Source organism: Aquarana catesbeiana, linkage group LG10, assembly GCF_042186555.1.
Source record: "Aquarana catesbeiana isolate 2022-GZ linkage group LG10, ASM4218655v1, whole genome shotgun sequence".
Classification (NCBI taxonomy): Eukaryota; Metazoa; Chordata; class Amphibia; order Anura; family Ranidae; genus Aquarana; species Aquarana catesbeiana.
In genome coordinates, this window is record NC_133333.1 from 213360349 (window position 1) to 213388344 (window position 27996).

At 41.2% G+C, this 27996-nt stretch overlaps 1 protein-coding gene across 2 annotated transcripts in view; it reads right to left on the bottom strand.

Annotated features, from left to right (window-relative positions):
* The window catches only part of KIRREL3 (kirre like nephrin family adhesion molecule 3), a 1308166-nt gene that overhangs the window by 239473 nt on the left and 1040697 nt on the right, over nt 1-27996 (bottom strand). For both annotated transcript variants that reach the window (XM_073603284.1, XM_073603286.1), the window contains exon 7: nt 18508-18613. In XM_073603284.1, coding sequence (XP_073459385.1) covers nt 18508-18613 — 106 coding nt within the window. The remainder of the gene's footprint in view (nt 1-18507; nt 18614-27996) is intronic.

Here is a 27996-nt window from a genome sequence, read left to right on the forward strand (position 1 = left end):
AATAAAAATCCGTACAATCCTCTGCCACAGGATGTATAGATTTACGGTAGTGAAAGTCAGTCACAGTGCTTGAACCTTTAAGCCGAGCCGGCAACACTATGCTGTATAGTTACTTTTGGATACGTCCTCCAACCGAGTCACCAGGCCCCTCTATAGACCAGCATGCGGCGTGATCTCTCCAAGACGGGTCCTCCCCTGAGATCTCCTCGGTTGTCCAGCTTCGTCACACAGGACCGACAGCTCAGGACCATTCCTCGGCCGTGGTGGCAGGCTCCAGACAAGCCTCTGATCCCACCCCTGCGCCGCAGTATCGCGGGCCTCCCGGACGGAGGACCACGAGGTAGCTCCTTAACGCATACCTGTCGGCCAGGAGGGCCAGCAGGTGGCTGTAAAACGAACTCCAAAATATGGCGTCTGTCACATAAATACCCTCGCCCAGAATGCAACTCGGAGGACCACCTCCACCGAGCATGCCTCCGGGACAGAGGAGCATCCATACGCTTCAATATGTTGCCTTTCCAACCCTGACCAGTGGTAACAGCGACACCCACCGGTCAGCACGGAAACACCCGCAACGTCAGCCAAGCTGGAACAGAGGCAAACTTTTAACCTTCCTAACACACAATTTACTAAATTTACCTAACATGCGGTAGATTGCAAATCTACCAGCACTACACATGAAACATCAAAAAAACAAAAAACTTTTTGGTTCCAGTCAAAATTCAGCAGGGAAGAAACAGGGGAGTTGTCTCCCAGGGGGTTGGTTGATGTGTTAGTTGGCTGGCCACAGAAGGAGCCTAATAGGGCCTTTCCTGTTTCTCTGAGTACAATTCAAGGAACGGTCCTTAGGAATTCTTCTCTTGGGTGACCACAGGAGAAGCCTAATAGGGTGGATGCTGGCTAGAGAACCCTCAAAGACATGAATAGCAGGTTAGACACTTGGTGTGTTATGTCAGAGTCACCCAGGAGAAAAGTCCCAAAGGGCCATTCCTTGAATTGTACTCAGATAGATAAACAGGAATGGCCCTATTAGGCTCCTCCATTACCCAACCCCCTGGGAGGCAACCCCCCTATTTCTGAATCTTGACTGGAACCAAAAGGTTTTGTGTATTTTTTTTTTATGTTTGATGTTTCTCCTTTTTTTTTAATGGATAAACTGTCAGATATATTGGACTGGTGTGGTAATATACATCTCCTGAAGAAGCCTGCAAGTTGGCGAAACATGTTGGGATCAATATACCACAAATATAACCTCCAATAATACCATCTGTATGATTACTAAAAATCAAATGGTTCAATGTTTTTAAATGTTGATTTTTATTGTGTTTTCGCATGTTTCTCTTTTAAACATGAATGGACTGAATACAATTATGAATTTTTAATTCAAATATGTAACTCTAGTTATTGGTACCTTAAAAATCCCTGTTCCTTGGTTGAGCATCTTTTGTATACTGTTCTCTGTAACTGGGATGCGGTTCCTGTGGGACACTGATCTCCCTTCCTGTATCCAAATGTTTTACTTTATTTACTTACTTTGCAATAGGAGGGTACCTAATGTACAGTGCATTGTGTCTGAACCCTCATCACGCTCACTGAAAGAAAATGGGTGAAGCTCCAACATGGTATCCAAGCTTTTTTTTTTTTTTTTTTTTCCATGTTGTGACCTACTAACCTACGCCATGCTGAAGAAGATTGGTCACACACTAAAATTTAGATTTATGCAAATGTACCTGGCACCTGGGGGACTGGAAATAAATGAGTTTTCCTGCTACAAGGAAGAAAATGTGTTAATAAACTGTACGTAACGGTTTCAGCAGATGGGCACTGAAAACAAATCCTGCATTGTCATTGGCTCAGAGTTTATCTTTAAACTCAGCAGCATCCAGGAAACCATGCTGCAGCTGATGGCACAGCTTCTGCTAACACAACAACCCTAATGAGTAGTAAGTAAAATGAATAAAAAGCATTCACGGTTGTCCCTTCTCTCCACTGATGGATTCATTTAATTAGCAAGTTACATATTCAGCAGTTGGAGGCAACTAGCTCATTTAGAGGAAGTCCCAGTCTGTTAAGCTTTACACTGAATGAAGCGAGGAGAGACCTTAATCCCAGGAGTGACACATTTTTCAGACCCGCCTCAGGCTGCATTTTCTTTATTATCTGATATGGATTACTAGTATTAAAAGAAACTTATCATGAGATTTTAAATTGGATCTTCCTGCAAAAACAGAAGGTCTGCTTCAATGCCAGCCCTACACTGCCCAAACAAAATTAGCAGTAACAAAAGTTTAAAGAATAATTCCAGGCATCAGCATGTTATACATAGTTACATTGGGCCAGCTAGGACCTATGTAACTATGTATATGAAGCCACTGGAAGCAGGAAAATACTGAAGTAGACACTGCTATTCCAGAGATCTCCACTTCTGGGTCATGTGCAGAGTGGCTGGCCTAATGCCTTGTGAATACAGGAGGTCGTCCACACAACTTGGGCGAAATTCAAAAAATTCTTTGCATCCCCTGAAAGAATGTAAAGCGTTCTCTGATTGGACAAGGTAGAGAGCGTGACGTCACCTCTCCTCCTTGTCCAATTGGAGAACGATTTGCATTCATTCGCAAAGCAATCTCTGAATGGCACCTCTGATTAGGATTGCCACCTCATCCCTTTGAACCCGAACACATATGAAATACACAGGTTCTGAGGCTAATTTAATGCAGATAAGGCACCACAAAAGTTTAATTAGCATCTTAATTAGCCACAGAACCTGTGTAATTCATATGTGTTTGATTTTTAAAGAGATGAAGTGGCAATCCTACCCGTGATGAGTAGCTGACCTCCTATGTTTACAAAGCAGGAGAGCAGAGACTTATGCCGTGTACACACAGGCAGACTTTTCGACTGGACTGGTCCGACGGGACGAATCTGTCGGACAATCTGACCGTGTGTGTGGGCTTCATCGGACCTGCAGCAGACTTTTTCGGTCGAAAATCAGACGGACTTTAGATTTGGAACATGTTTCAAATCTTTCCGACGGACTCGAGTCCGGTCGAAAAATCCTCTCGTCTGTATGCTAGTCGACGAAAACCGACGCTAGGGCAGCTATTGGCTACAGGCTATGAACTTCCTTATTTTAGTCCAGTCGCACATCATCACGTACGAATCCGTCGGACTTTGGTGTGATCGTGTGTAGGCAAGTCCGTTCGTTCCAAAGTCCGTCAGTAGTTCGTCAAAAGTCCGTCGAAAGTCCGTCGGGCCTTTGATGCCGAAAAGTCCGCCCGTGTGTACATGGCATAAGAGTGGGACCTGGAAGCAAGTGGAGATCACTGAAATAGCAGTGTCTACTTAAGTGATTTCCAGCGCCATCAGCTAGGTACGTCATATACAGCAACATGTATAACATGCTGATGCCTGTAATTTTTCTATTCTAGCTGACAGGCAGGGAGGGGAGGACCAAGGAGGACACAGACACATGAGAGCAGGGCTGCAGATGACAGAGGCACGTAAACTGACCATGGTGTCAGGGCTCAGCAGTCCTGATATACTATAGTCAGCTTACAGAGGGGAGGGTAGAAATTGGCAGGATCAGCCAGGTATTTCAAGTGTAACGGGGGCCAAATTACGCTGCATAAGCACTGTGCTGTTATTCATGCTTTAACCTCTTGCCGACCAGCCGCCGTCATTATACTGCGACAGATGGGCTCTCCTGCGCAAACCTGGCGTAGGTCTGTGCAGGGAGGCTAGCGGGTGCGCGCATGCGCCCGCGGGTCCTGAGGACTCGATGTTCGCCGGCGAACTGCGATCACGGTCTACAGAGGCAGAATGGGGGAACTGCCTATGTAAACAAGGCCGTTCTGCCTAGTGACGTGAGAGATCTTCTGTTCCCAGTCATCAAGAACAGCGATCTCTGTCATGTCTTAGGTAACCCACCCCCCCTACAGTTAGACCACACCCAGGGAACACAGCTAACCTCTTGATCGCCCCCTAGTGTTAACCCCTTTCCTGCCAGTGACATATATACAATAATCAGTTGCTATTTTTAGGTCTGATCGCTGTATAAATGTCACTAGTACCAAAAAAGTGTTAAAGTGTCCGATCTGCCCGCTAAAAATTGCAGATCTTCTCCATTACTACTAAAAAACAAAAACAAAAATGCCATAAATCTGTTCCCTATTTTGTAGACCCTATAATTTTTGCACAAACCAATCAATATACGCTTATTGCGATAAGAATACATATTGGCCTAAACTGATGAAGGAATTCATTATTTGATGTTTTTTTTAATTGGGATATTTATTATAGCAAAAAGTAAAAAATTTTTTTTTTTTTTTTTTCAAAATTGATAGTCTTTTTTTGTTTATAGCGCTAAATATAAAAACCGCAGAGGTGATCAAATACCACCAAAAGAAAGCTCTATTTGTGGGAAAAAAGGACATACATTCTTCATGAAGGGGGCAAATCCTTCCGGGGCTGAAGTGGTTAAAGGGACAGGATCCATTTTTTTTCTTTAACAAAACACGCTTTAACAAAACAAAGGTAAAAAAAATACTCATCCTTGTGGCAAAAGTGATGTCACTAATACCGTACCTCCTTCCTTCTGGAATAGCTGGGCACACAAAATCCCACAAGAAAGCATCCCACCTTATTGCAGGAATGTACTCTCATGGGATTTCCAGTGGCCAGGAGGTAGCCAGAAGGTTCCCGGAGGCCAGGACCATATGAGTATTTTTTTTAAATATTATTTCTAGTGAAAATATTTATTGTAAAAATTTTATTTGGAGCTTATTTGTTTGGGGGCTGGAAGGGATGGAGACCTATTTGCATGGATGATCTGCTTTAACCTGCAACAACGTGTTCTAAATCAGTGACCCTAAAATACTGAGGACACTGGATCAGTGTGAGAGTCAGGCAACTAGTATGGCAAGACTTAGGAGTTTGTGTATCTCTCTCGTTACAGGTTACATTCAGTTACGACTGTGATGAATGTAATCATTTTCTGATCTTGGTCTGCATGTTTATTATTCATGTATGAAAACACTAGGGTGGTGTGGATCATTGGAAATAATGTTCTTTAGTATAAAGGGTGACAGATGTGAGCAGCCATAAATGAAAAAGCCAGGAAGAATAATGCACAGGGTAAAGACCCTTAACAACTTTTCCATCAGCATGTCAGGCCTGCCAAATGATTTGATTCTGTACATTAGTCTTGGCTGCAGATACTATATGGCCAAGAGTATGTAGACCCCCCCCCTCCACAAGGTTGCAAACAGGTGATTTTGGTGAAGGCCACAGACAATTGTGCACTTTCCACCTGCTAACTACAGTTTTGGGGAGGTTCCATTCTGTTCCAGCATGACTATCCCCCTGTGCAGCTCCACAAAGACATGGTTTGACCTGTTTGGTGTGGAGGGGCTCAAGTGTCCTAACCTCAACCCTACTAAACTCCATTTGGGATGATTTAGAATTCCAACATAATTACCTGACCTCACAATCAGCCACAAGTTCCCATAGACACACTCCAGACACACATATATATACTATATTCTCAAAAGTGTTGGGGCGCCTGCCTTTACATGCACATGAACTTTAATGGCATCCCAGTCTTAGTCTGTAGGGTTCAATATTGCGTTGGCCCACCCTTTGCAGCTATAACAGCTTCAACTCTTCTTCAAGGCTGTCCACAAGGTTTAGGAGTGTGTCTATGGCAATGTTTGACCATTCTTCCAAAAGCGCATTTGTGAGGTCAGGCATTGGTGTTGAACGAGAAGTCCTGGCTCGCGGTCTCCGCTCTAATTTATCCCAAAGGTGTTCTATCGGGTTGAGGTCAGGACTCTGAGCAGGCCAGTTAAGTTCCTTCACCCCGAACTCGCTCATCCCAGTCTTTATGGACCTTGCTTTGTGCACTGGTCCAATTCTTTTGGTCGAGGGGGATTCCACTGAAGGGAACTCTTAAGGGGTCAGCATACCAAGACATTTTGGACAATTTCATGCTCCCAACTTTGTGGGAACATTTTGGGGATGGCCTCTTCCTGTTCCAACATGACTGCGCACCAGTGCACAAAGCAAGGTCCATAAAGACATGGATGAGGGAGATTGGGGTAGAGGAACTTGACTGACCATCTCAGTATTGAACCCAGCGGACTAAGACTGGGATGCATTAAAGTTCATGTGCATGTAAAGGGAGGTGTCACAATACTTTTGACAATATATAGCAATTTTATTTTGCACAAATTGTTGATAATGTACTGATAAAGACACGTTTTCTGGAATTTTCTTCCCTTCTTGTGCTTATCCAGCATAAAAGCCTCCAGGCCATATATAACTCCTTTCCATGTGAATAGGAATGGCATCAAGTATAATCAGCAAATTAATGGTAAATAAAACAAATTGCATATGTACAATGTCAGACCATCGCTGTAATGCAAAAGGACTTTTTCATGAAGAAATATTCTGCTTGAATAGGGTAATCAAGAATCTGAACAAACACTTATTTGTATCAATTAACCTTTCCTGGCAGTGTGGGTGGCTGTAGTGCAGCTCCCGATTACAATATTCACCGCTTGCTTCTTAATGAAGAAATCTGCACTTTTAAATACTTCTGCATGTCAGCATTAGGTACAAGGGGCATCAATCACCAAAATTAAATCCTTTCTCTGCATCCACCCTGAGCTGGGCCAAATCCTCCCCGCCTGTTTCTGGCCCTGCTCGGAACTGAGTGCTTTTTTTCCCACTTGTTAGATTGTAATGAAAACAGCTTGCGTTATGTTTTCGGAGATAGGTGTTACCTTGCACTTCTAAGCCTGGCTCTCGACTCTGCATTTGCAAACCTATTAAACTTATCTTAAATGACGAGGCTCCTCTTAATAATGGCCAAGGAGCCAGGTATTAAATGCTCCAATGCTTTCAATTTATTGCAACGTCAATATATGTTGTACGTGGGAGCGCACATTTAAATCACCACTAACACAACTTGCTGTGTGAATGAGCTGGCCTCCTATCATATCAAAAGAAGCAATTTCAGAAATAAAAAGCCAAGTCTACCTTTATTTAAAGCTGAACTCCAGCTAAATGTAACATCATAAAATCTAATAGAAAATTAGAAAAATTAGAAAATGTACCATTTTAAGAAAAAACTTAATTTTCTAAATTGATGGCAGCAACACGTCTCAAAAAAGTTTAGGCAGGGCCATGTGTACCATGGTGTAGCATCCCATCTTCTTTTAACAACATCCTGTAAACGTCTGGCAACTGAGAAGAGAGGTGTTTGTTCAGAAGCGTTTGTTCAGATTCTTGATCACCCCATTCTAGCAGAATATTTTTTGGGTTTTGGGAGAGGAATGTTGTTCCATTCTTACCTGATATTGGATTCTAACTGCTCAGCAGTCCTTGGTCATATTTTTCATTTAGGTGTGCCAAATATTCAAGGTGTGCCAAAGGTCTGGACTGCAGGCAGGCCAGTTAAGTACCCATATAGTTCTACTCTGGAGGAATGCTGTTGTTCTAGGTCCAGTATGCGGTTTAGTATTGTCCTGCTGAAATATGCTAGGCCTTCCCTGAAAAAAGATGTTGTTTGGATGGATGCATATGCTGCCTAAACCCTGGATAGATATTCCACAGTTTCCACATGTGCAAGCTGCCCATTCAATATGCACTAATGTACCCCCATACCATCAGAGATGCAGGCTTTTGAGTACTGATAACAAGCCAGAGGAAGCAGCACCCATGGTTACCAAAAAGAATGTCAAATTTTGATTTGTCAGACCACAGAAATCATTTTCACTCTGCAACAGACAATTTTAACCACTTGCCTACTGGCCACTTTTACCCCATTCCTGCCCAGGCCTATTTTTAGCACTGTCACACTTTGAACGACAATTGTGCGGTCATGCATCACTGTACCCATATGAAATTTGTATCCTTTTTTCACAGAAATATAGCTTTCTTTTGGTGTTATTTAATCACCAATTGTTTTTTATTTTTTGCTAAAAAAATGAAAATTTGCTGAACATTTTGAAGGAAAAAAATACAAATTTTTATAGTTTGTTATAAGATTTTGCAAACAGGTAATTTTTCTCCTTCTCTGATGTGCACTGATGAGGCTGCACTGATGGACACTGATGAGGCGTCATTGATGGGCACTGATGAGGTGGCACAATCACGAGATGACGTCTATGTACACTCTCCTGGCAAAGTAAGCCACGCTAACGCTCTTTCGGCATTAGCGTGGGCAGAAACTGGTTAAATGAGCTTTGGCTTTAGAGAAGACGGTGACGTTTCTGGATCATGTTCAGATGTGGCTACTTCTTTGCATGATAGAGCTTTACCTTGCATTTTTGGATGGCATGGTGAACTGTGTTCAGAGACAGTGATTTTTGGAATTATTCCTGAGCCCATGCAGTGATGTCCATCACAGAATCATGTCTGTTTGTAAAAAAGTGCCATCTGGGGGACTGAATATCACAGTTATTGAATATTGCATTTCAGCCTTGTCACACAGAGATTTCTCCAGAATCTATGTACTGTAGATGATGATATATTTAGTCTTTGTAATTTTACATTGAAGAACATTATTATGAAATTGTTTGACAATTGTTAGATGCAGCTTTTCACAGATTGGTGAACCTCTGCTCATCTTTACTTCTGAGGCATTCTGACTCTCTAAGGTTCTCTTTTTATACCCAATCATGTTACTGACCTGTTGCCATTTAGCCTATTTAGTTGCAAAATGTCTTTCCAGATTTTCATTGATAGTACCACTTACTTTGCCAGCTTTTTGTTTCCCTGTGCGGTTGAGCTGTGGTTTTACCAAAAACTGCTCCCCCATTTGTTGGAAATGCAGTAGCCGAGGGTGTACACATGCCAGGACCACAATGTTCTGCATTGTGTTGCAGCACAAACTGTTGTGTTCTAATGAATGGGAGCGCCCCACAACTGGGGTTCAAGCAGGCAGTGAAAAGGCAATACAACACATTCTCACTACCTGTCAAATGCTCTCTGAAGAGTGATCTGAAGGCAGATCAATCCTCAGAGAGCACCACAAATATAAATGAGGCCTAACTGTGCTAATGTCCAAGAATTTGACAAATATGATTAGTTTTAACAGGTCTTGTTCTAGTTTCTTTAAAATGGCGTGGCTCAATGTATGCAGCCTCATTATTTCCAATTAAGAAAACTGTATTAACTCTTTACAGTAGTTCAAAACTGTAAGAAAAAATGATCAAACAGCTAAATTGAAGAACATGGCTGACAAATCTGCGGACTGGATGACCAATAGAAGACTGTTACTAAAACATGTATAATGTATAGCCCTGCCTGAAAACAAGCAAACAATTATACGATTAAAACTCTTTTGGCAATGCTTCTCTTGTGGCTCACAGGAGTCCACTTAGTTCTGCACTCCAGTGACCCAGATTCATCTGACAGAGAGTTAAAGTCTGCTGTCGACTGACGACACAGTGGATCCGTCCTGGTTCATCCAGTTCCTGACCACCTATTTCGCCCATCCTCAATATAGTAATAAGTATAGTATAATGACCAAAAAAATAACATCTTACCCCAAGGAAATTTCCAGGGGCAACAAGGAGAAAAAAAATGCTAAACACTGTAGATATCTAAATGCAAAACTCATGCCTTTTGCATATAATACATTATTATTGTTGTTGTTATTTATTTTATTTTTTTCCTTTCTTTTTTTTTATGGACGTATGATGAGCAGTGTGGTAGAAGTATGTGCATCTTCTGCCTAACAATATCGGTTCCCATGGGAAGTTGGAGTGAGTAAATTTAGCTTTATCAGAATTTATTTTAAAACATTTTGGCAGTTTGAAACCCATAGTGATGCCTTAGCTCTTTTGTTGTGGTCTTCAAACAGATTGTCTACACTGTTTTTTGTCCCTGCAAAAATGTCAGCAAACCTATGGAACCTGCTTTTGTCGATTCTGCTAGATCTAAGACAATCCCCATTTGAACTTTGTCTTTTGAAGCATTTTTTAAGGCTGCTCCTCTTGGAGTCAGGTCTCTGGAGGCTTTTCATTTCCACATCCTGGGTATAAAAATCCATATCTTTGTACCACATGTATAAAGTCCAATCCTTCCTATACAGTGGGGTCCATTTTCTAAAGGAAAAGGGATTGTTCAATGAACAAACTGAATGGTCACTTAGCTTATTAATAAGCTAGTAAAGCTATGTTCACGGAAAATACCCAATCACATGCTAGGAAAAAAAAATAAAACAGGATTTTTCCACTCATGTGAATGATTGTAGTGAACACAACTTCAAAGTATATACTAAGCAAAGTATACACACACTTTGAAAAGGGAACATTTACCCTCCTACATGAGCTTCTAATCCCCTCTGTATATGAAGTCATCTTCCTCATGGAAAGATGGATAAAAAATCTTTTTTTTGTCATGGGCTTTGTGAATAGGTGATGAGGTACCCCCCAGTTTTGTTAAACAAGCAGGATATTGGGATATTGTTTTAAAATTAAATTGTAAATGCATCCAAATCACACATTTCCGGACCTGCTAGAAAACATTGATTTGCCCCCAAGTACTTGATGGTTTTTTTTAATGTTTCTTCCACTATCATCCTGTTTGACATCACAACCGAGGCAAAGCACAGAAAATGTGGGCTTTATTATGGGAGGTGAGCTTTATTTTAAAGTGATATTAAAGCTTTGTTTTGTTTAAATAGCAAACACGTTATACTTGCTTGCTCTGTGCAGTGGTTTTGCACAAAGCAGCTCCAATCCTCTTCTTTTTGGGTCCCCCTCCAGTGCTCCTGACTCCTTCCCCTCGAGCAGTGCCCCCAGATAAAGATGATTGCCTGGGGGCACATCATAGAGCCACAGTTTGGCTTGGCTCGGCCCTGCCCCTGCTGTGTTCTCATTGGCTCACTGGCTGTGATTGACAGCAGTGGGAGCCAATGGCCTTCTGCAGCTGACTTAGCCAATGAGTAGGGAGAGTCCTGGGACAGCTGAGGCTATCCTGAACATCACTGGTTTAGGGGGAGGGATTGGGGGGCCATGCAGCTGCACACAGAAGGTTTTTTTACCTTTATGCATAGAATGCATGGAGTTAAAAAACCTTCAGCCTGTATGTTTAATGGCAGAGACTCAAGGAGACCATAAAGGCTCATTCACATGGGCATCAAAAACACTACATTTAGATGCACACAGCATATAGTTTTGTACGCATCTAAATTCAGCACTCTTGGAATAAATGGGGCAATGCATAAAGCTCCGTCTACAAACAAAATATATGCCCTGTTTAGTGGCATACAAAAAAAGTAGGACACAGCTGCGTGCAGGGCCGTGCATATCTGAACATTTTTTATGTATAAACACTTCTACGCATGTATACGTAAAGTCATTAGAAAAATTGTACACATGGAAATGCTGTACACGTCAAACCTTGCCTACATGTAAGAAATCTAGGCGCGTATTTTATGTTGGATTTCCTGCTAGCTCTGCCAGCAAGAGCCTGTGTTCCATGCAGAAAATACACATATGCCTGTGTGAATAAATCCCTAAATTAAGTTTTTACCCTTTGTTTGTGTGGCTTCACTTCATAGTCCTAGAGCTTTTATTGTTTACATCCGTCTTACCTGGTCCTAGGCTAGCCATAGATGTGGAAAAAATCTTCCCTCCCATATGCCCATCCTTCCACAAATCATCAGAATATCAGAGCCTTCTAAACTACTCATCCAATGGTAACTGACGCTAGGACCCCAGTGCTTTCACTGCTGGACTTCTGGAAAAAGCCTTCAGACAAGCGCATCTCCACTTCCTTTATCACTAGCTATTATAAATAAGGATCCAAGTTCCTTGTTCTTACTGACAGCGAGCACTTGTACATATTGTGCCTCCATTTAGTTGTATGTAACCCTCTGTCTCTCTCCAGTTTATAAAGTAGCAATGCTTTGATTCCTTTTATCTCTCTCTGCAGAGAGAAGCTTTTCTTTTCTGCTGCAATTTCACCATAATAATTAACCTTTACAAGAGGCTGTGTGTTGAGCTCATACAGCTGGGCCCTTTCACTTTGATCATATGAGTAATATAAGTCATGATCCATGAGCTGCACACATCTGTTTCCCCACATTACTGTCACACACGTGTAAACAACCCTAAGCCGTGTATATCTGAGAAGCCAATACTGCTCCGCCGAGATAAAATACTGCACTATAATGACTACAGCTGTCTGTCTTACGATGTCGTCTACTTACTTTTTCTGCATATAATGAAAGGAAAGAGCTACAGAGAGTTATTTGGTTAGTTCAGAAATAAAGTGTACCAGTCACTCAAGCACCACTCTGTGCCTGTAACCACCAATTCAAAATCTGTGCTTTGGTTTTTAGAACTTCCCTGACTTCACCGTCCAATATAATTCTCCATTAGGAGGTAAATACTCTTGACCTTCTCTCTACGTTTCTGATTATACCATCAAAGTGACCTCTGCATAGGGTGGGAATACTCTGCTGCTGACCTTCTCTCTACTTTTCTGATTACACCATCCAAGTGACCCCTGTGTTGAGTGCAAAATACTCTGCTCCTTGCCTTCTCTTTACCTTTTTAAATACACAATCCAACATGACCTCTGCATAGAGTGGAAAATGCTCTGCTCCAATCTCTATCTACCTTTCTAGATATACCATCCAACATGACTTCTGCATAGGATGTAAAATACTCTCCTCCTGACCATCTCCCTACCTTTCTAAATACACCACTAAATGTGAGCCTTCCTTAGGGTGCAAAATACTCTGCTCCTGGCCTTCCCTCTAGCTTTTTGATTACACCAAGTGACCCTTGCATAGGATTTGTGCTCAGCTTTTGACTTTCTTTCAAGCTTTCTGATTAGACAGCCCAATTGACCCTTGCAAAAAGGGTGAAAAATTCCCCTACCTTTCTAAATTAGATGCCAACTGTCCCAGATTTGCCATGACAGTCTCACATCTATGCACTCTGTCTCAATGATGCTTTATGCTGGGCTGCGTCCCAGGATCACAGCATCACCCTTATTTCAGTTATTGAGCATGCTCAAGCATTGAGGGGATTGTAACTGAGAATGGGCAGTTCCTGCATAATTACAGACAGGACCGCCCAGAAAGTGGGCATAATTTGGGTGGAACCATCTATTGGTAGGACGTGCTATGTGTGTGGCAGGATCACAATATCCTGGGAAATGGGATGGAGATGTTGGCAAGTATGCAGTAGGACCATAGTGTGGACAATGCTCCTGGCCATCTATCTACATTTCTGATTACACCATCCAACATGATCCTTCTGTAGGGTGAAAATACCTTGCTCCTGGCCTTCTCCCTAACTTTCTGATTACACTGTCCAATGTGACACTTTTATAAGGTGGAAAGAATTCTGCTAATGATTTTCTCTACCTTTCTGTATACACCATTCAATGTGACACCCTTCATAGGGTGAAAATACTCTGCTCCTGAGCTTCCCTCTACCTCTCAGATTATACCATCCAAAATGGCAGCCCATAGAGCAGGAAATAGGCTGCTCCTGAGCTTCCCTTTTAGTTGAAATCATCTCAGATTAGCTAAAACTATTGCAATGAATTTGATGAAAGAATAGCTGTACTTCTCTTTACTCTTTGAATGATCCACCCAGCAACCCCTCCAAAGGTGTCTATACTCACCTATGTTTGCTTGTGAAAGTTCCTTAGTGTGCACGGCTGTCATGTGAAATCTCCTGGTTAGACAGCGTCTTCTGTGCATGTGCAGAAACATTCAGTTAATTTCTATAGAAAATGGCAACCACCACTGGAATGCATAATAGATGGCCCCTCCACTGGAATGAATAGGACTTTTCTAAAAGTGAGCCAGTGGGGATCTTTTTGGAGTCTGGGCAGGTAAATATGGGAATTTGGGGGGTATCAAAGGATAACTATATTAAAGTACAGTTACCTGTTCTTTACTGTGTCTCTTTACCCTGAATGAGCATATGAGCACCTTTACAATTTTTATCAGATTTCCTGACCCTACTGCCAAAGCATCTTCCTTGCTTGCCTTTAAGACCACAGTTTAGTCCCTTGTACATACATCCCCCTGCTGAGATACTGTAAAATAGGTTAATGTGTATAAAGCAGACCATATTGCTGAGTACTGTCATTATCCATACCTGCCACTATACCCGCTAATGTGAGCCATCTATTTATAGAAGGGATTTAATGGCACAGATACATCATGGGCGCAGTGCGAGCAACCCAGAGCAGCATTTGCTCTTTAGGATGAAGTGGCTGCAATTTTAAGGATTTTTGTATCTTGGAGATGAAAAACGTGCAACGTTCATATATGAAAATAATTGTTCGATGTGTAAACGAAGGAGCACACAGGTCTCCTCACAAGCATTCAGTACATTCCTTCTGAATATTACTCTTTTTTTTTACACACTGTTTCTTCTTATTGGGGGGGGGGCTGGGTGGTGAAATACAGAAGCCTTGCATATTTCATATAGTACTTGCAGGCTCTGCTGGCTTAATTACAGCTTGTATTGTACTATTCAATGCAGAGCGGAGTATGGAACCGGCAAGAATTTCTGCAATTTTTACCTTTAAAATTAGGCTTTTTTTTCTGCTGTTCTTTTGCCTTAGGGGCTTTGAAAGAAATAAACTGTGCAGCAATGGAGGAGTGTATTAAAATGCAACCAGATAGATAATAACTTTTCATCATTAATTTACAAATGTACAGCATTTATGCTTGTGTGTGTGTATACTGTGTGTGTGTGTATATATATATATATATATATATATATATATATACACACACACACACACACACACACACACACACACAGTTGTGCTCATAAGTTTACATACCCTGGCAGAATTTATGATTTCTTTGCCATTTTTCAGAGAATATGAATGATAACACAAAAACTCTTTTCTTTCACTCATGGTTAGTGTTTGGCTGAAGCCATTTATTATAAATCAACTGTGTTTACTCTTTCTAAATCATAACGACACCAGAAACTACCCAAATGATCCTGATCAAAAGTTTACATACCCTGGTGATTTTGGCCTGATAACATGTACACAAGTTCACACAAAGGGGCTTGAATGGCTATTAAAGGTAACCATCCTCACCTGTGATCTGTTTGCTTGTAATTAGTGTGTGTGTATAAAAAGGTCAATGAGTTTCTGGACTCCTGACAGACCCTTCTCTCTTCCATCCAGTGCTGCACTGACATTTCTGGATTCTGAATCATGGGGAAAGCAAAAGAATTGTCAAAGGATCTGCGGGAAAAGGTAGTTGAACTGTATAAAACAGGAAAGGGATATAAAAAGATATCCAAGGAATTGAGAATGCCAATCAGCAGTGTTCAAACTCTAATCAAGAAGTGGAAAATGAGGGGTTCTGTTGAAACCAAACCACGGTCGACCAACTAAAATTTCAGCTACAACTGCCAGGAAAATTGTTCAGGATGCAAAGAAAAACCCACAAATATCTTCAGATGAAATACAGGACTCTCTGAAAACGTGGTGTGGCTGTTGCAAGATGCACAATAAGGTGGCACTTGAAGAAAGATGGGCTGCATGGTCTAGTCGCCAGAAGAAAGCCATTACTACACAAATGCCACAAAGTATCCCGCTTAAAATACACCAAACAGCACAGACAAGCCTCAAACCTTCTGGCACAAAGTCATTTAGAGTGATGAGACCAAAATTTAGCTTTTTGGCCACAACCATAAACGCTACATTTGGAGAGGAGTCAACAAGGCCTATGATGAAAGGTACACCATTGCTATTGTGAAACACGGAGATAGATCGCTAATGTTTTGGGGATGTGTGAGCTACAAAGGCACAGGAGTACATTATAAAAAAATACTGGAGGAACATTTGCATTCATCAGCCAGGAAGCTGCGTATGGGACGTACTTGGACATTCCAAAAATGATCCAAACACAAGGCCAAGTCGACCTGTCATTGGCTACAGAAGAATAAGATGAAGGTTCTGGAGTGGCACGCCACCCTGGTCTGTTCCTCCACTCAGATTGCCCACCCCTTCCAATTTCTATTTTGTGGTACCCGAGAACCATCCCATTCGGGTAACAGGAGTTGTATGCTATTCCACCATTGTAAAATTTGGCAACTGGTCATGAATGTCACGAAGGACCCTACACTTCATACCCATACCCCACAACCCGCAACTACCTGAATTGTAGACTGTCCCTGATTACAAACTGTGGATTGCTCAGGGGGTTATATTCCTTTCACAGGTCATAGTTAACAGCACAATTACATCTTTCCAAGCCCTCAAAGATGACTTTGATCTGCCCAACCACATGTTTTTACGTTACCTCCAACTCGGACACGCCCTCAACTCACAATTCTGTGATTCTATCCCTAGCCTTGACTCTTTATACCTGGTGGATCTGGCTATGGGTCAGGATCCTAAGAAATTAACCTTCATGTTCTATAACCACCTCACCCTACCTGCAGCTACTGACCATGCATACCTACTGAAAACAAAGTGGGAATCTGACGTGGGTGTTGTGGAGGATGAGGACTGGGGTGAGGTACTAGCCTCCTGTAAAATAGTATCTCTCAAACTGTCAGACCGCCTCACCCACCTCTATATACTTCACAGGTCCTATCTTATATACAAGCCGGACCATAGCCTTACCTGCCCCAAATGCAGGGACCCCAGTGGAACCTTTTATCACCTTTTATGGTCCTGCCCCTCCCTCCAAGACTATTGGTCACAGGTGGTCAAGTTCCTTCTTGATTGCATGGGTTCGCCCCTGACCCTATGCCCTCCTCAACGTCTACTGGGCCTTATTCCTATCTCTGAAGAAGAGAAATATTTAACTATTTTCTTGCCGGAATCCCTGTTTCTGGCCAAAATGCAAATAGCCAGGTCCTGGATCAAGGCCTCACCCCCTACTATCCAACAATGGATCAGAGCAGTAAATGCCACTCTCCCCTACAAAAAAGTGTTATACTCACATAGAAATTGCCCAATCAAATATAACAAAATATGGGACAGGTGGCTGGAGGACCTCTCTACCTGCAATGAAGCGGAGTAGTACCCTTCCACAGAGCGGTGTCTGTCCTGTCACTTATGCTCAATGTTTATCCTACTATTCCTAATTTCTGTATGCTTTCCCATATTGGAGCTCTCCTGCACCCATGTAACACTAACATGGAGTTGGCCTTTGATCCCCTACTGGGGCACACTCAGCCATGGTGTCCATGCACTCCAGTAACTCATGGTATCTGGACCCCTTCTATGTCACATTAAATGGCTTCAGCCAAATACTAACCATGAGTGAAAGAAACGTTTTTGTGTTATCATTCATATTCTCTAAAAATGGCCAAGAAATCATAAATTCTGCCAGGGTATGTAAACTTATGAGCACCACTGTGATTGATATATATATATATATATATATATATATATATATATAAATAAAATAAAATTCCTAGCTACTAAACGACCTGATTGTTGTGGGCAGTACGCTCACTGTTCACTCATACTTCATACCCTCCACTTGGGTTATAAATTTTGTGACTTAATGTAGAATTCATAAAATATTCCCAGGTGAACCTACTATGAAGGTTCTTGTTCAGATTGTTATAGGGTGTAAACGCTTTGTTCCTCTGTCACAATTGTGCCCCTGTCATATGCTGCCCTAGTGCAGACTACAAGTGGCCATGCCATCACATATTGTGCTGGCTTGTTTCATCTTCATCATTATCAGGAAGACCTATCAGAGTTAAAATGTGCAGCTGACACTGGACCTGGTGCATGCAGACAGGAAGTGCCTGGAGGAAATTAGCAGCGCCAGACAGGAAAGAGGCTGAGAAAACGTGAAAACAGGTTGGTATGCAAAAAGTGGACTTTTTTATGCTACACTAGGGGTTATTTACGAAAGTAAAATCCACTCTGCACTGCAAGTGCAGTCGCTGTAAATCTGAGGGGGACATGCAAGGAAAATAAAAAACAGCATTTTAGCTTGCACATGATTGAAAGATAAAATCAGCAGAGCTTCCCCTCGTTTCAGATCTACCCCTCAGATTTACAGCGACTGCACTTCCAAGTGCACTTGTAGTGCAAAGTGGATTTGCCTTTCGTAAATAACCCCCACTGTGCTTTAGACCAGTGTTTCTCAACTCCAGTCCTGAAGGAGTCCCAACAGGTCATTTTTTAAGGCTTTCCATTATTTTGCACAGGTGATTTGATTAGTTTCACCACCTTAGTAATTACCACAGCCGTTTCATCTATGGGAAATCCTGAAAACATGACCTGTTGGGGCGCCTTGAGGACTGGAGTTGAGAAACGCTGCTTTAGACAATAGATTTACTCCAAATAGCATTTAGATCTACTCCAACAACCTTCCCGTGTGAGGCGGTGTTTATATAGGCAGTGGTTACAGGTGTCATGGGTTGGATTAAATTATTTCCCTGAAGGGGATCAAAAAACATTAGATCTGTTCTGTCTGTTAACTGCATCATAATCTCTATATTTATCAGAAGAGGAGACTGCACTTACCGGTACTGGGTAACTGCCGGGTTGGCCTTGGCTGCACAGTGAAACTTCACCACGTTATCCTCCAGGACTGGCTGCGGATCCACTGTCAGATTGACCAGCGGTGGATCTGAAAGTGTACAGAACATCAGTTTATACTGTAGGTTCAGGGTCCAAGATTTACAACAGTCTCAATAATAGTGCATTTTTACATATTTGTAAGTCTGCCAAAAATGAATATTTCAGTTATAGGTGGACTCTAGCTAAACAGAGACACACACTGGGGTTGATTTTACTAAAGACAAATAGACTGTGCACTTTGCACTAAATTTACCCCAGAGCTTAGTAAATGTGGTAAAGCTTCACTTTGTAAAGAATACTCAATAAGGTGGGAAAAAAAAAACAGCATTTGCTTGCACATGACTGGATGATGTAAATCAGCAGAGCTTCACCACGTTCGCTAAGCTCTGGAGAAAATGAGTGCAACTAAGGTTTGCAAAGAGCACAATCTATTTGCCTTTAGTAAATCAACCACACTGACTTGTTGAATTCCTAGTGGACGTGATGTCATAATTTATGACTCTTTAACCACCCACTTGTGGTGCTTCAGCCCACCTTGGGTTTTTTTTGTCCCTTACATTGTATTCATTATAATATAAATTTGTAGTATTAAAAAGAATTAATATGGAACCCATATCAAGGCTCTGGCGGGCGTGCGTATCTGGGAGCTCAAGCACAGGGATTTCACCATCAGAGATGATAGAAAGGATTTAGGTAGTTGGACTCTCCAGCATCCACCAAACACTGACAAAAAATCAGATTCAGATGGACTGTCACTATACAGATTGATCTGACCCATCTTTCTCATAGTTACCAACTCCCCCTAATATTAATGTTCATGTTTTAAGGATTTGTCTTTGGAAATACTGAGAACTTAAGTCACTGTGTTTTTCAAGCTGACCAGCATTTGCCATACTATATATATATATTTTTTACATCCCACATTGAATTTTTGTATTTATTTATTTGAGACTTTTCTAAAACAACATTGATATGCAAAAAATCTTTTCAATTTACTAAATCATAATGGGACACGTGCCTTACTATTTTCCTACTAGACATCCATGTGGGCATTTAGGAAAAGCATAAAATAGACACAGAAGATAAAGGCAAGTAGCCCCCCCTCCCCCCCACCTTTTGTGTGCGTGCTTTTTATATATATTTGTCCAAGGATTGACCTAAGTTCAAACAGCAATTACTCTAAACAGATCCATAAGGAAATTTTGTTATTGAATTGTAAAAAACAGCCGCCTCCACCACGGTGGGTGGAGTAGGGTCAGGAGCGGGTTAAACACGTTTGCGGAGATGTTTTTATTCCAAAGGAACAGCGGTACATTTTTCTAGTGGATCAGTTTCGAGTGCTGGCTGTTTGAATTTAGGTCTTGCCTGCACTTGAACGGAGTGTTGCCATGCGCTATCTGCATTGAACTAAGAAGGAAGCTGCCAGATCGAGTAAGCTGATCTCTAGCTGCCATAAGGACTTACAGATGTGCTCAAAAGTTTGAGAAATCGTGATATTTTATCATTCATGTTGAAATTATGACTGATCATGCCAAAAAACTCTTTTATATAAGAACAGTAATCATATGAAGCCATTTATTATCACATAGTTGTTTGGCTACTTTTTAAATCATAATAACAGAAACCACCCAAATGGCTCTGATCAAAAATTTACACACCCTGGAATGTTTGGCCTTGGTACAGACACACAAGGTGACAAACAGGTTAAAATTAAAGATTAAAGGTTAATTTCCCACATCTGTGGCTTTTTAGATTGCAATTAGTGTCTGTGTATAAATAGTCAATGAGTTTGTTAGCTCTCACATGAATGCACTGAGCAGACTAGACACTGAGCCATGGGGAGCAGAAAAGAACTGTCAAAAGGCCTGCATAACAAGGTAATGGGAGTTTATAAGGAAGGAAAAGGATATAAAAAGATATCCAAAGCTTTAAATTTGCCAGTAAGCACTGTTCAAGCACTTATTAAGAAGTGGAAAATTTGGGGACTCCTGATACTAAGCCAAGGTCAGGGTCACCTTAACCCTACCTTAGCCAAGGTCAAGAAAGATTGCAGCCACGACTGCCAGAGGAATTGTTCGGGATACAAAGACAACCCCACAGGTAACCTCAAGAGAAATACAGGCTAGTCTGGAAAAAAAGTGTGGTTGTTTTTAAGGAGCACAATACAACGATACTTGAACAAAAACGATCTGCATGATCCAGTTGCCAGAAAGAAGCCTTTACTGCGCCAATGCCACAGTTGCTGTTCACGGTCAATGGGGATTGTGCAAGCAGGTTCATAGATGGGCAGATGTAATACCACCAGTTGTCAGTGAGACATCTGTTTGTGACACTGCTACTCTTAGCCTCCGTTACCTATTTTTTTTTACATTGCCGGGAGATATTTTCCTCTCATTATGAAGCCAGCTACTTGTGTATCAGGTATGGCTATATTTCTGATCTCACAGTGCAAGTTATTTAACACCAGACATAATCTTTATATGAGCAAAATCACTAAAAATCACATTCATAGGAGCTAATTTAAGGAGACCGCAGTGTGAGGTCTCAGTATTTCCCAGGAGAATTGGAGTTAATTCTAATTATTTTCCAACGTGTGTTCTTCCGTACCAGATGCAGTTTGCAGCCGTTAATAGCATTTTTAATTGCTTTTCTGTGCAAGCAATTCAGAGCAAGCAAGATCTTTATTCACAATCTCATTTCAAAGTCTTCTGATAGCTATTCCCTCTTTCATCCATCCAATTAGTATGTCCCAAAAAGTAGATGTTGCTTAATACCCAGCATTTCCTGTACCTTCACTCATAAGTGAAACACGACTATTAATACTATTGTTCTGCAAAATTTAGACAATTACTTGGACTATTCAAAGGCAGCAGACTGGGATCCGACCTCTTCTTACAAAAGGGAGGAATTCATTTTTCCAAACATCTGAAACACAGACTTTCTGTGCCGTACATAGTTTCATTCTGTAACCTAACATTGACAACATGAAAGAGAGAGTCAAGTTCCTGTACAACCACAGTCAGTTTGTCATTCAGACACTTTGATAAATGAGGCCCCTTGTTCCTGTTTGTGATTTTCTGTACTCATAGACTGTATTTTTTCCCCTCCATGTTAAATAGAAGTACCCTCCATTACTGTTCTCTTAGCTTAGTGCAATGTCAGACTAGCGATCAGGTCACTGGTGGAAACTTGCCATCAACAGGATTGTTAAATAGAACATGTTAGAACATAACTGATAAAGGATGTCTCTTAAGACTCTTGAAACGTGTTGGTTTATTTTTTTTTTATACAGTATCTCACAAAAGTGAGTACACCCCTCACATTTTTGTAAATACTTTATTCTATCTTTTCATGTGTCAACACTGAAGAAATGATACTTTGCTACAATGTAAAGTAGAGACTGTGCATCTTGTATGACAGTGTAAATTTGCTGTCCCCCAAAATAACTCAACACAAAGCCATTAATGTCTAAACCACTGGCAAACAAAAGAGAGTATTTTGAGAGGACAGCAACTTTATACTGTTATACAAGCTGTACATCCACTACTTTACATTGTAGCAAAGTGTCATTTCTTCAGTATTGTCACATGAAAATATATAATAAAATATTTACAAAAATGTGAGGTGTGTACTAATTTTTGTGAGATACTGTACTATGATGAGCTAAAATGATTTGGACTCTAAGCCATTGGCATGGTGTACCTTCTCATCTTAAATACCAACTTAAGGTAACTTGAAAATTATCCCTTGCAGAGGGGCTGTGCACACATTGCAAGGGTTAATTGCTTGTTTAGGGGAGAGTAAAGGTGCTTTTACTTACCCGATCTTCCGCCCGCCTGGAGGATGGAGCTTCCCCACATGTCAGTGGGGGACTGTCCCCTGGTATCATTACATCCAATGCAGGGCTATTGATCTTTTATTGGTCTTGATGACGTCAGGACCTTAGACCACCGGAGCATAGGGAAGAAGATGCTGTGGGGCCAGTCTAGCAGCATTTGAGGATAAGGTAACTAAATATTATTTAAAAATCCTCTAGACCTAAATGAGCAATTAACCCCTGCAGTGAGGGTACAGACCCACTGCATGAGAATGTTTCCAGGTTTCCCGAAGTTGGGCTTCAATCTCTCAGATTTAAAGTGTATGTCAGGCTACAATTTTTTTTTCCTTTTGGATAGATTGGGGAAAAGTTAAAATTCCTAACAGGTTTTTACTACTATTTGGGGCTCCATTAGAAAGATTTCCCTTCTCTTCCTGTTGCGTTGATAACGCTTTACCTGGCAGGAAGTAAGGGGAACTCTTCAACAGCAACAAGACAGAAATAAAAATGTTACCCTAATCGTACAATCAGGCTATTCATACACCATGGGTTATATCTTTGTACCTTCAGTTCTTTATCAAAGTATGGAAGCCTAGAATGCCTGCCAGATTTTAATTTATGTCTGTGTCCCTGATACAGATTTTTTTCATGACTTCCTCTGTGGGGAAACCGCTGTCGCTGTGGCAGGAAGTGAGGGTAAATCTCTCTAACAGAGCCTCAGATTTAATTTTATTAAAAAAAAGTTTTGGCTAGACATAGACTATCAGGTCTAAGTAGAGCTGGCAAAATCCCCAATGTATAGTAATGAGCTTCTGATAAAGTACAGAGTCAACAGTCACAGGGACAGTGAACCCAATAGGGAAAGAGAGCCTTGACTGATGAGGGGCATGGCCAGGTGCCGGACAAGGTGGTCGATGGTCACAAATGATTGGTGGAAACACGAGGGATGGGATGGGCCTGAGCTCGGAAAATGTGTGCCCCCAGGGAATTCTGGGTCTTTTGGAAGATTTGGATGGAAGAGCTGCCCCCTTTTTTCTCTTTTATGGTATGTCACAGCTTGCTGCGGTTTCTTGACCTTGCCAGCATTTAAAGTTGCTGTAATGGGCTATGCCCTTGATGGAAATTGGAAGTAGGCTGTCTGTCCATCACTTATGGTAAGGACAGGCCCTACCCCCCCCCCCCCTTTTGGAATGAATTGAGTGCTCACAGTACGACTGTGACTGGCATTGGTTAAATGTGTTCACATGTTATGTGTTGGAATTTAATAAAGCTGTGGCCTTGCCCTTTCCAACCTAATGGTTGTAAGTCTTTTATTTAATGGGGTGAAAGGGCAATGGTGGTGGGGTTTTTTTTATCCCATTATGTTAAATTTTATTTGTACCTAGGCCCATTGCGCCTCAGCAGTCATGGTGTCCAGTTAATTACACTGGGAGAGACAATTTCCCGGCCTAAACAGTTAGTAGAGTTGATCTGTATTTTAACAGATTGGTCATGTTAAGCACAGGAGATGGCAGGAGAGCAGAGGAGATGGCAGGAGAGGCTCCTGCTCCAGCTGCACCCTCTCCACCACAGCTCCTGGGGTAACTCTCCTGTCTCTCGGTCGGTCTAGCCCTGGTATTGGCCTATGTAGCTAAAGAAATAAACTTTACTTCTATATTCCATTTATTTTCTAGTCAAGCTTCTTATGAAACTTATGTGGATGGCTCAGGGTTGGTATAATTGCCCATTTGTTTATTTTCTTCCTTTACTAAATAGATAATATCTGGGCACCTCATTGCAAAATCTGTCAATTTATTAATAGATTAATAAACAAAGAATATATTAAAAAATATAGAGAAGTACGATAATCAATACTTTGGTCCTTCTAATGTTGAGATCAAAACACTGATTTGATACGTTATTCTGTTTAAGCTCTTGAATTATTGTTCTCTGAGGGAGCAGAATACTGCGTATCTCGCTCTTACCTCTATTCACTTGGACACAAAAATCAATTCTGTAAATAGTAACAATGAACATGAAGCTTAGATGGAATGACAGCCTGTTCATTGGGTAAGAATAATCACGGGTGTTATTCACAACACATTGATCCTCATATATGTCAGGTGTTTTCCATATTTAAGTCCAAGTAATTCTGTTCTTTTCGCTGCAATGTTCCTTCATTTAGGTTCCTTGTAGTTGATCTATCCGAACAATTGTATCACTTCCTTACTAAAAGTCATTTAAGTTTATTGGGATATAGCGGCTACACGGACACAGCCTCTGGTCCCAATTTAAGAGTCGTGTAGGTGCGTGGTGCAGACAGCGTATGCGTTTGGGACCAGCGGCTGTGTCTGTGCAGCAGCTGCGTCCCCAACAGACATGATTGGGCCGCCTGCACACAGATGCATGCAACACCTGTGCATCCTATAAAGGCAAACACTGCCCTTAGCACGGATGTATGCCCATGTGAACGAGGTCTAATTCCTATGATTGTCAGCTGCATCTCGTGATCGAAATGTGGAATAGTTTTCTGAAATACCTCAGTGAGAAAATATGCATTTTGGCCACTAGATGAAGCTGATGATTATAGGAATCAATCTATTACAGAAATGATGCCCCAAATTCCTGAAACCTGCACAAATATGTGTGACATTCCTTCAACAGATATTTTACAAATAGACCCCAAATGTGTCTCTATTCACAAGGTATCAATGATTTGTTTTCCATCTGAAATTATGAAAGGATGACTTTGCAAGGAACCTTTCTTAAGTATGTTGGTGCTAAAGGTGTTGCTTTCCTGAAGAATGTATGGAATGCCACAAAGTCACCTGCAGACAAGTAATATTTTTTCTTGTCTTGTTGGCTAGATGTGCAGCTATAAAGCACACAACAGAATCAGCCATGTGGTCAATATTCACTGCGTTCTAACATGCGGATGGGTTAGTTTTCTTGACATAGTGGTAACCTGCAAAATGCCCGTCTGCATTGTGTGTGGATCAGTCCCCCTCAAATGGCTTGAATAGGCGTGACTAAAATGTAACCTCCCTCTGGTCCTCTTTGTCATGTCCCGGGAATTCATTTTTTTCTTCTAACCTGTTCCAGAAGCGTGAAAAAAATGTAATTACTACCTGTGATGGAATCATTGGGCTTTTACAATTTTTTTTTCAGGGGCAGCAGTTGGGAGCTTAGCTCCTATTGATATACAGTAGCTACACCACTTATGGATCCAAGAACCTGTTCACTTCACACAATGTATGAGCGGGCTCTTAAGAGTCTTTAGAGTCAAAGCAGCAGAATGCTTGCTGGGAAATAAATCAATATAAGCATGTGCAGAAGGGCAGGGAGGGTTTGGGACGTCAGAAAGAGCAGACAATGCTGCCTGGGATTTTAGAGCAGCAGGGAAATTACATTGTCATTTCAAATAGGAAGTTAGGAGCTCACTGGATTTCTGGCAGAACAGGTGTTTTTTTTTTTGCACTTCTATCATTTTTACAGGGATACAGCATGGGAAAATGTGCATTTATTGCAATGATTTTTTTTTGTAAGCTCATATGTTATAGCCTCAGTCCTAGCAAAGTCATAACCAACACTTCTCCCCTGCCTGTGCCGCAAGAGGAGAAGGTGGGTTAGCTTAAAGCGAGGTTAGAAGGAAGACCAATGTTGAACACAGGTATCAAGGAAGAATGTTCTAAAATGACCACCAGAGTAAAGACAATTTTAAATGCCATTCTAGTAGATGAAGCTTAACTGTAAAAAAAATTTAAAACATAGCTAAAGTCCAAACTTTTTTCCCTTAAGGTTTGGATGGAATGTTAGGGGTTAGAACCTCTGTCAATTGGTAGAGTGGGCGGGTGTAGTCCTGCTTGACCCCTCCGCCAAACATACAATGTTGGACTGATGTAAGACCCATTGGTTTCTTGGCCTCTTTTTGAAATATAACTGAACATGCTTCGCAATACAGGTCTCATCATAGTTGGCCACTTTGGCACAGTTCCTGGTACTCATTGATGGACTTCCATGGATTCCTGTCCTAACTCCTCATCCTTTAAATATGCCATTGTTGATAAATTCTTGTTTACTGTTTATAATGACAGAGCCATTTTGCACTCTCTTGTATTACATTATAATGTTTATACTGTTATTTTTAAAACTGAATAAAAAGATTGAAACAGATCTACTGTCAAATTTTTTACTGTGGTGTCCACACTGGGGAGATTCACTCCTCTCTATTTGTTACTGGTGAACTAAAATGACAAGATTTGAGTTGTAACAAGAACAAGAATAGAAGGAAAATCTTCCAATGAGAACCCTTGCTCCAGTGATAACTGTCTATGTGAAGAATAAAGCCTCATACACACGATCAGACTTCCATTGGACTTTTCCGTGGATTTTGATCCGAAGGGTGTTGGCCGTGAACTTGCTCTGCATACTCACAGCAGAACATTTTCAGCCAACTTTCACCAAATCACGTGGTTTTTTTCAGCTCTTTACTGCCACCCTTTGGGCAACTTCTGCTATTGTTGTCTGATCTTTAGCATTGGTTAGCATGCGTGTTTGTACTTTGGACTTTAGTCCTATGGACTTGTGTACACACGATTGGATTATCCTCCATTAGACATTTGTTGCCGGAAAGTTTGAGAGCATGCACAGCGAACATTTGTCTGTTGAAAAACCGAAAACAATTGTCCGATGGAGCATACACACGGTCGGCTTGTCCGATAATACAGGTCCGTCGGACCATTGTTGTCAAAAAGTCCGATCGTGTGTATGGGCCTTTACCTTCACTTTGAATAGGTGTGCTTTTACTTGTTTTTACTTGCTTTTTAATTTGATTTTGCTTTTATTCACTAAAAAACTGAGTGAACTGAGTTTTAACTATTCCTATCCTATCAAACACTAAAAAATGGCTTTGGCTTTAGATACATTTTTAGATACAGGGCACTCTGATCCCTCCTGTATTGATTTCTATTGTAAGTGTACTGTCTGCCCTCACATTGTAAAGCACTGCACAAACTGTTGGCACTATATAAATCCTGTATAATAATAATAATAATAATAATAATATTTAAAAAAAATACATATAGCTAACCATTGAGAAAATTAAGTAATAGCTCCTCTTGAATCGTGAGTAAGCACATATCGAACTTTATGGCACTATCACCATACCACCTCCTAACCCTTGAACGTTGTGATTTGGCTGTGGTTGTTCTTGTCAGCCGCTCAGTTCAGGGTTGTTTCGGGGAATTTATGGAAAATGGACAGTTTCTGCATGCTTTACTTAATACTGCTTGATGGCAAACTATTAAAGTGAATATCTCGATTACCAGCCTGCCCAATCTCAGCTTCTTTCCCAATATAATTTCTCCTTAATAGCCTTCCATGATAACAATTTATAAATTCTTAATCAGGAATCTGTAAGGACTTGTAACAAATGAGACAAAAGGGTGATGTACAGTGACAAGACTTCCAGGATAGCTATACTGTATGAGATACTACTGACCTTTGAGGCCTATTTACAAAGGTCAGAATGGCTATGTCCTCCTTTGATGCATAGGGAATATGTCTGATGGTAATGTCTGTATGGAGATGTCAACTATGGTTAAAGTAATCCAAATAATTTGATTTTGCAGAAGACT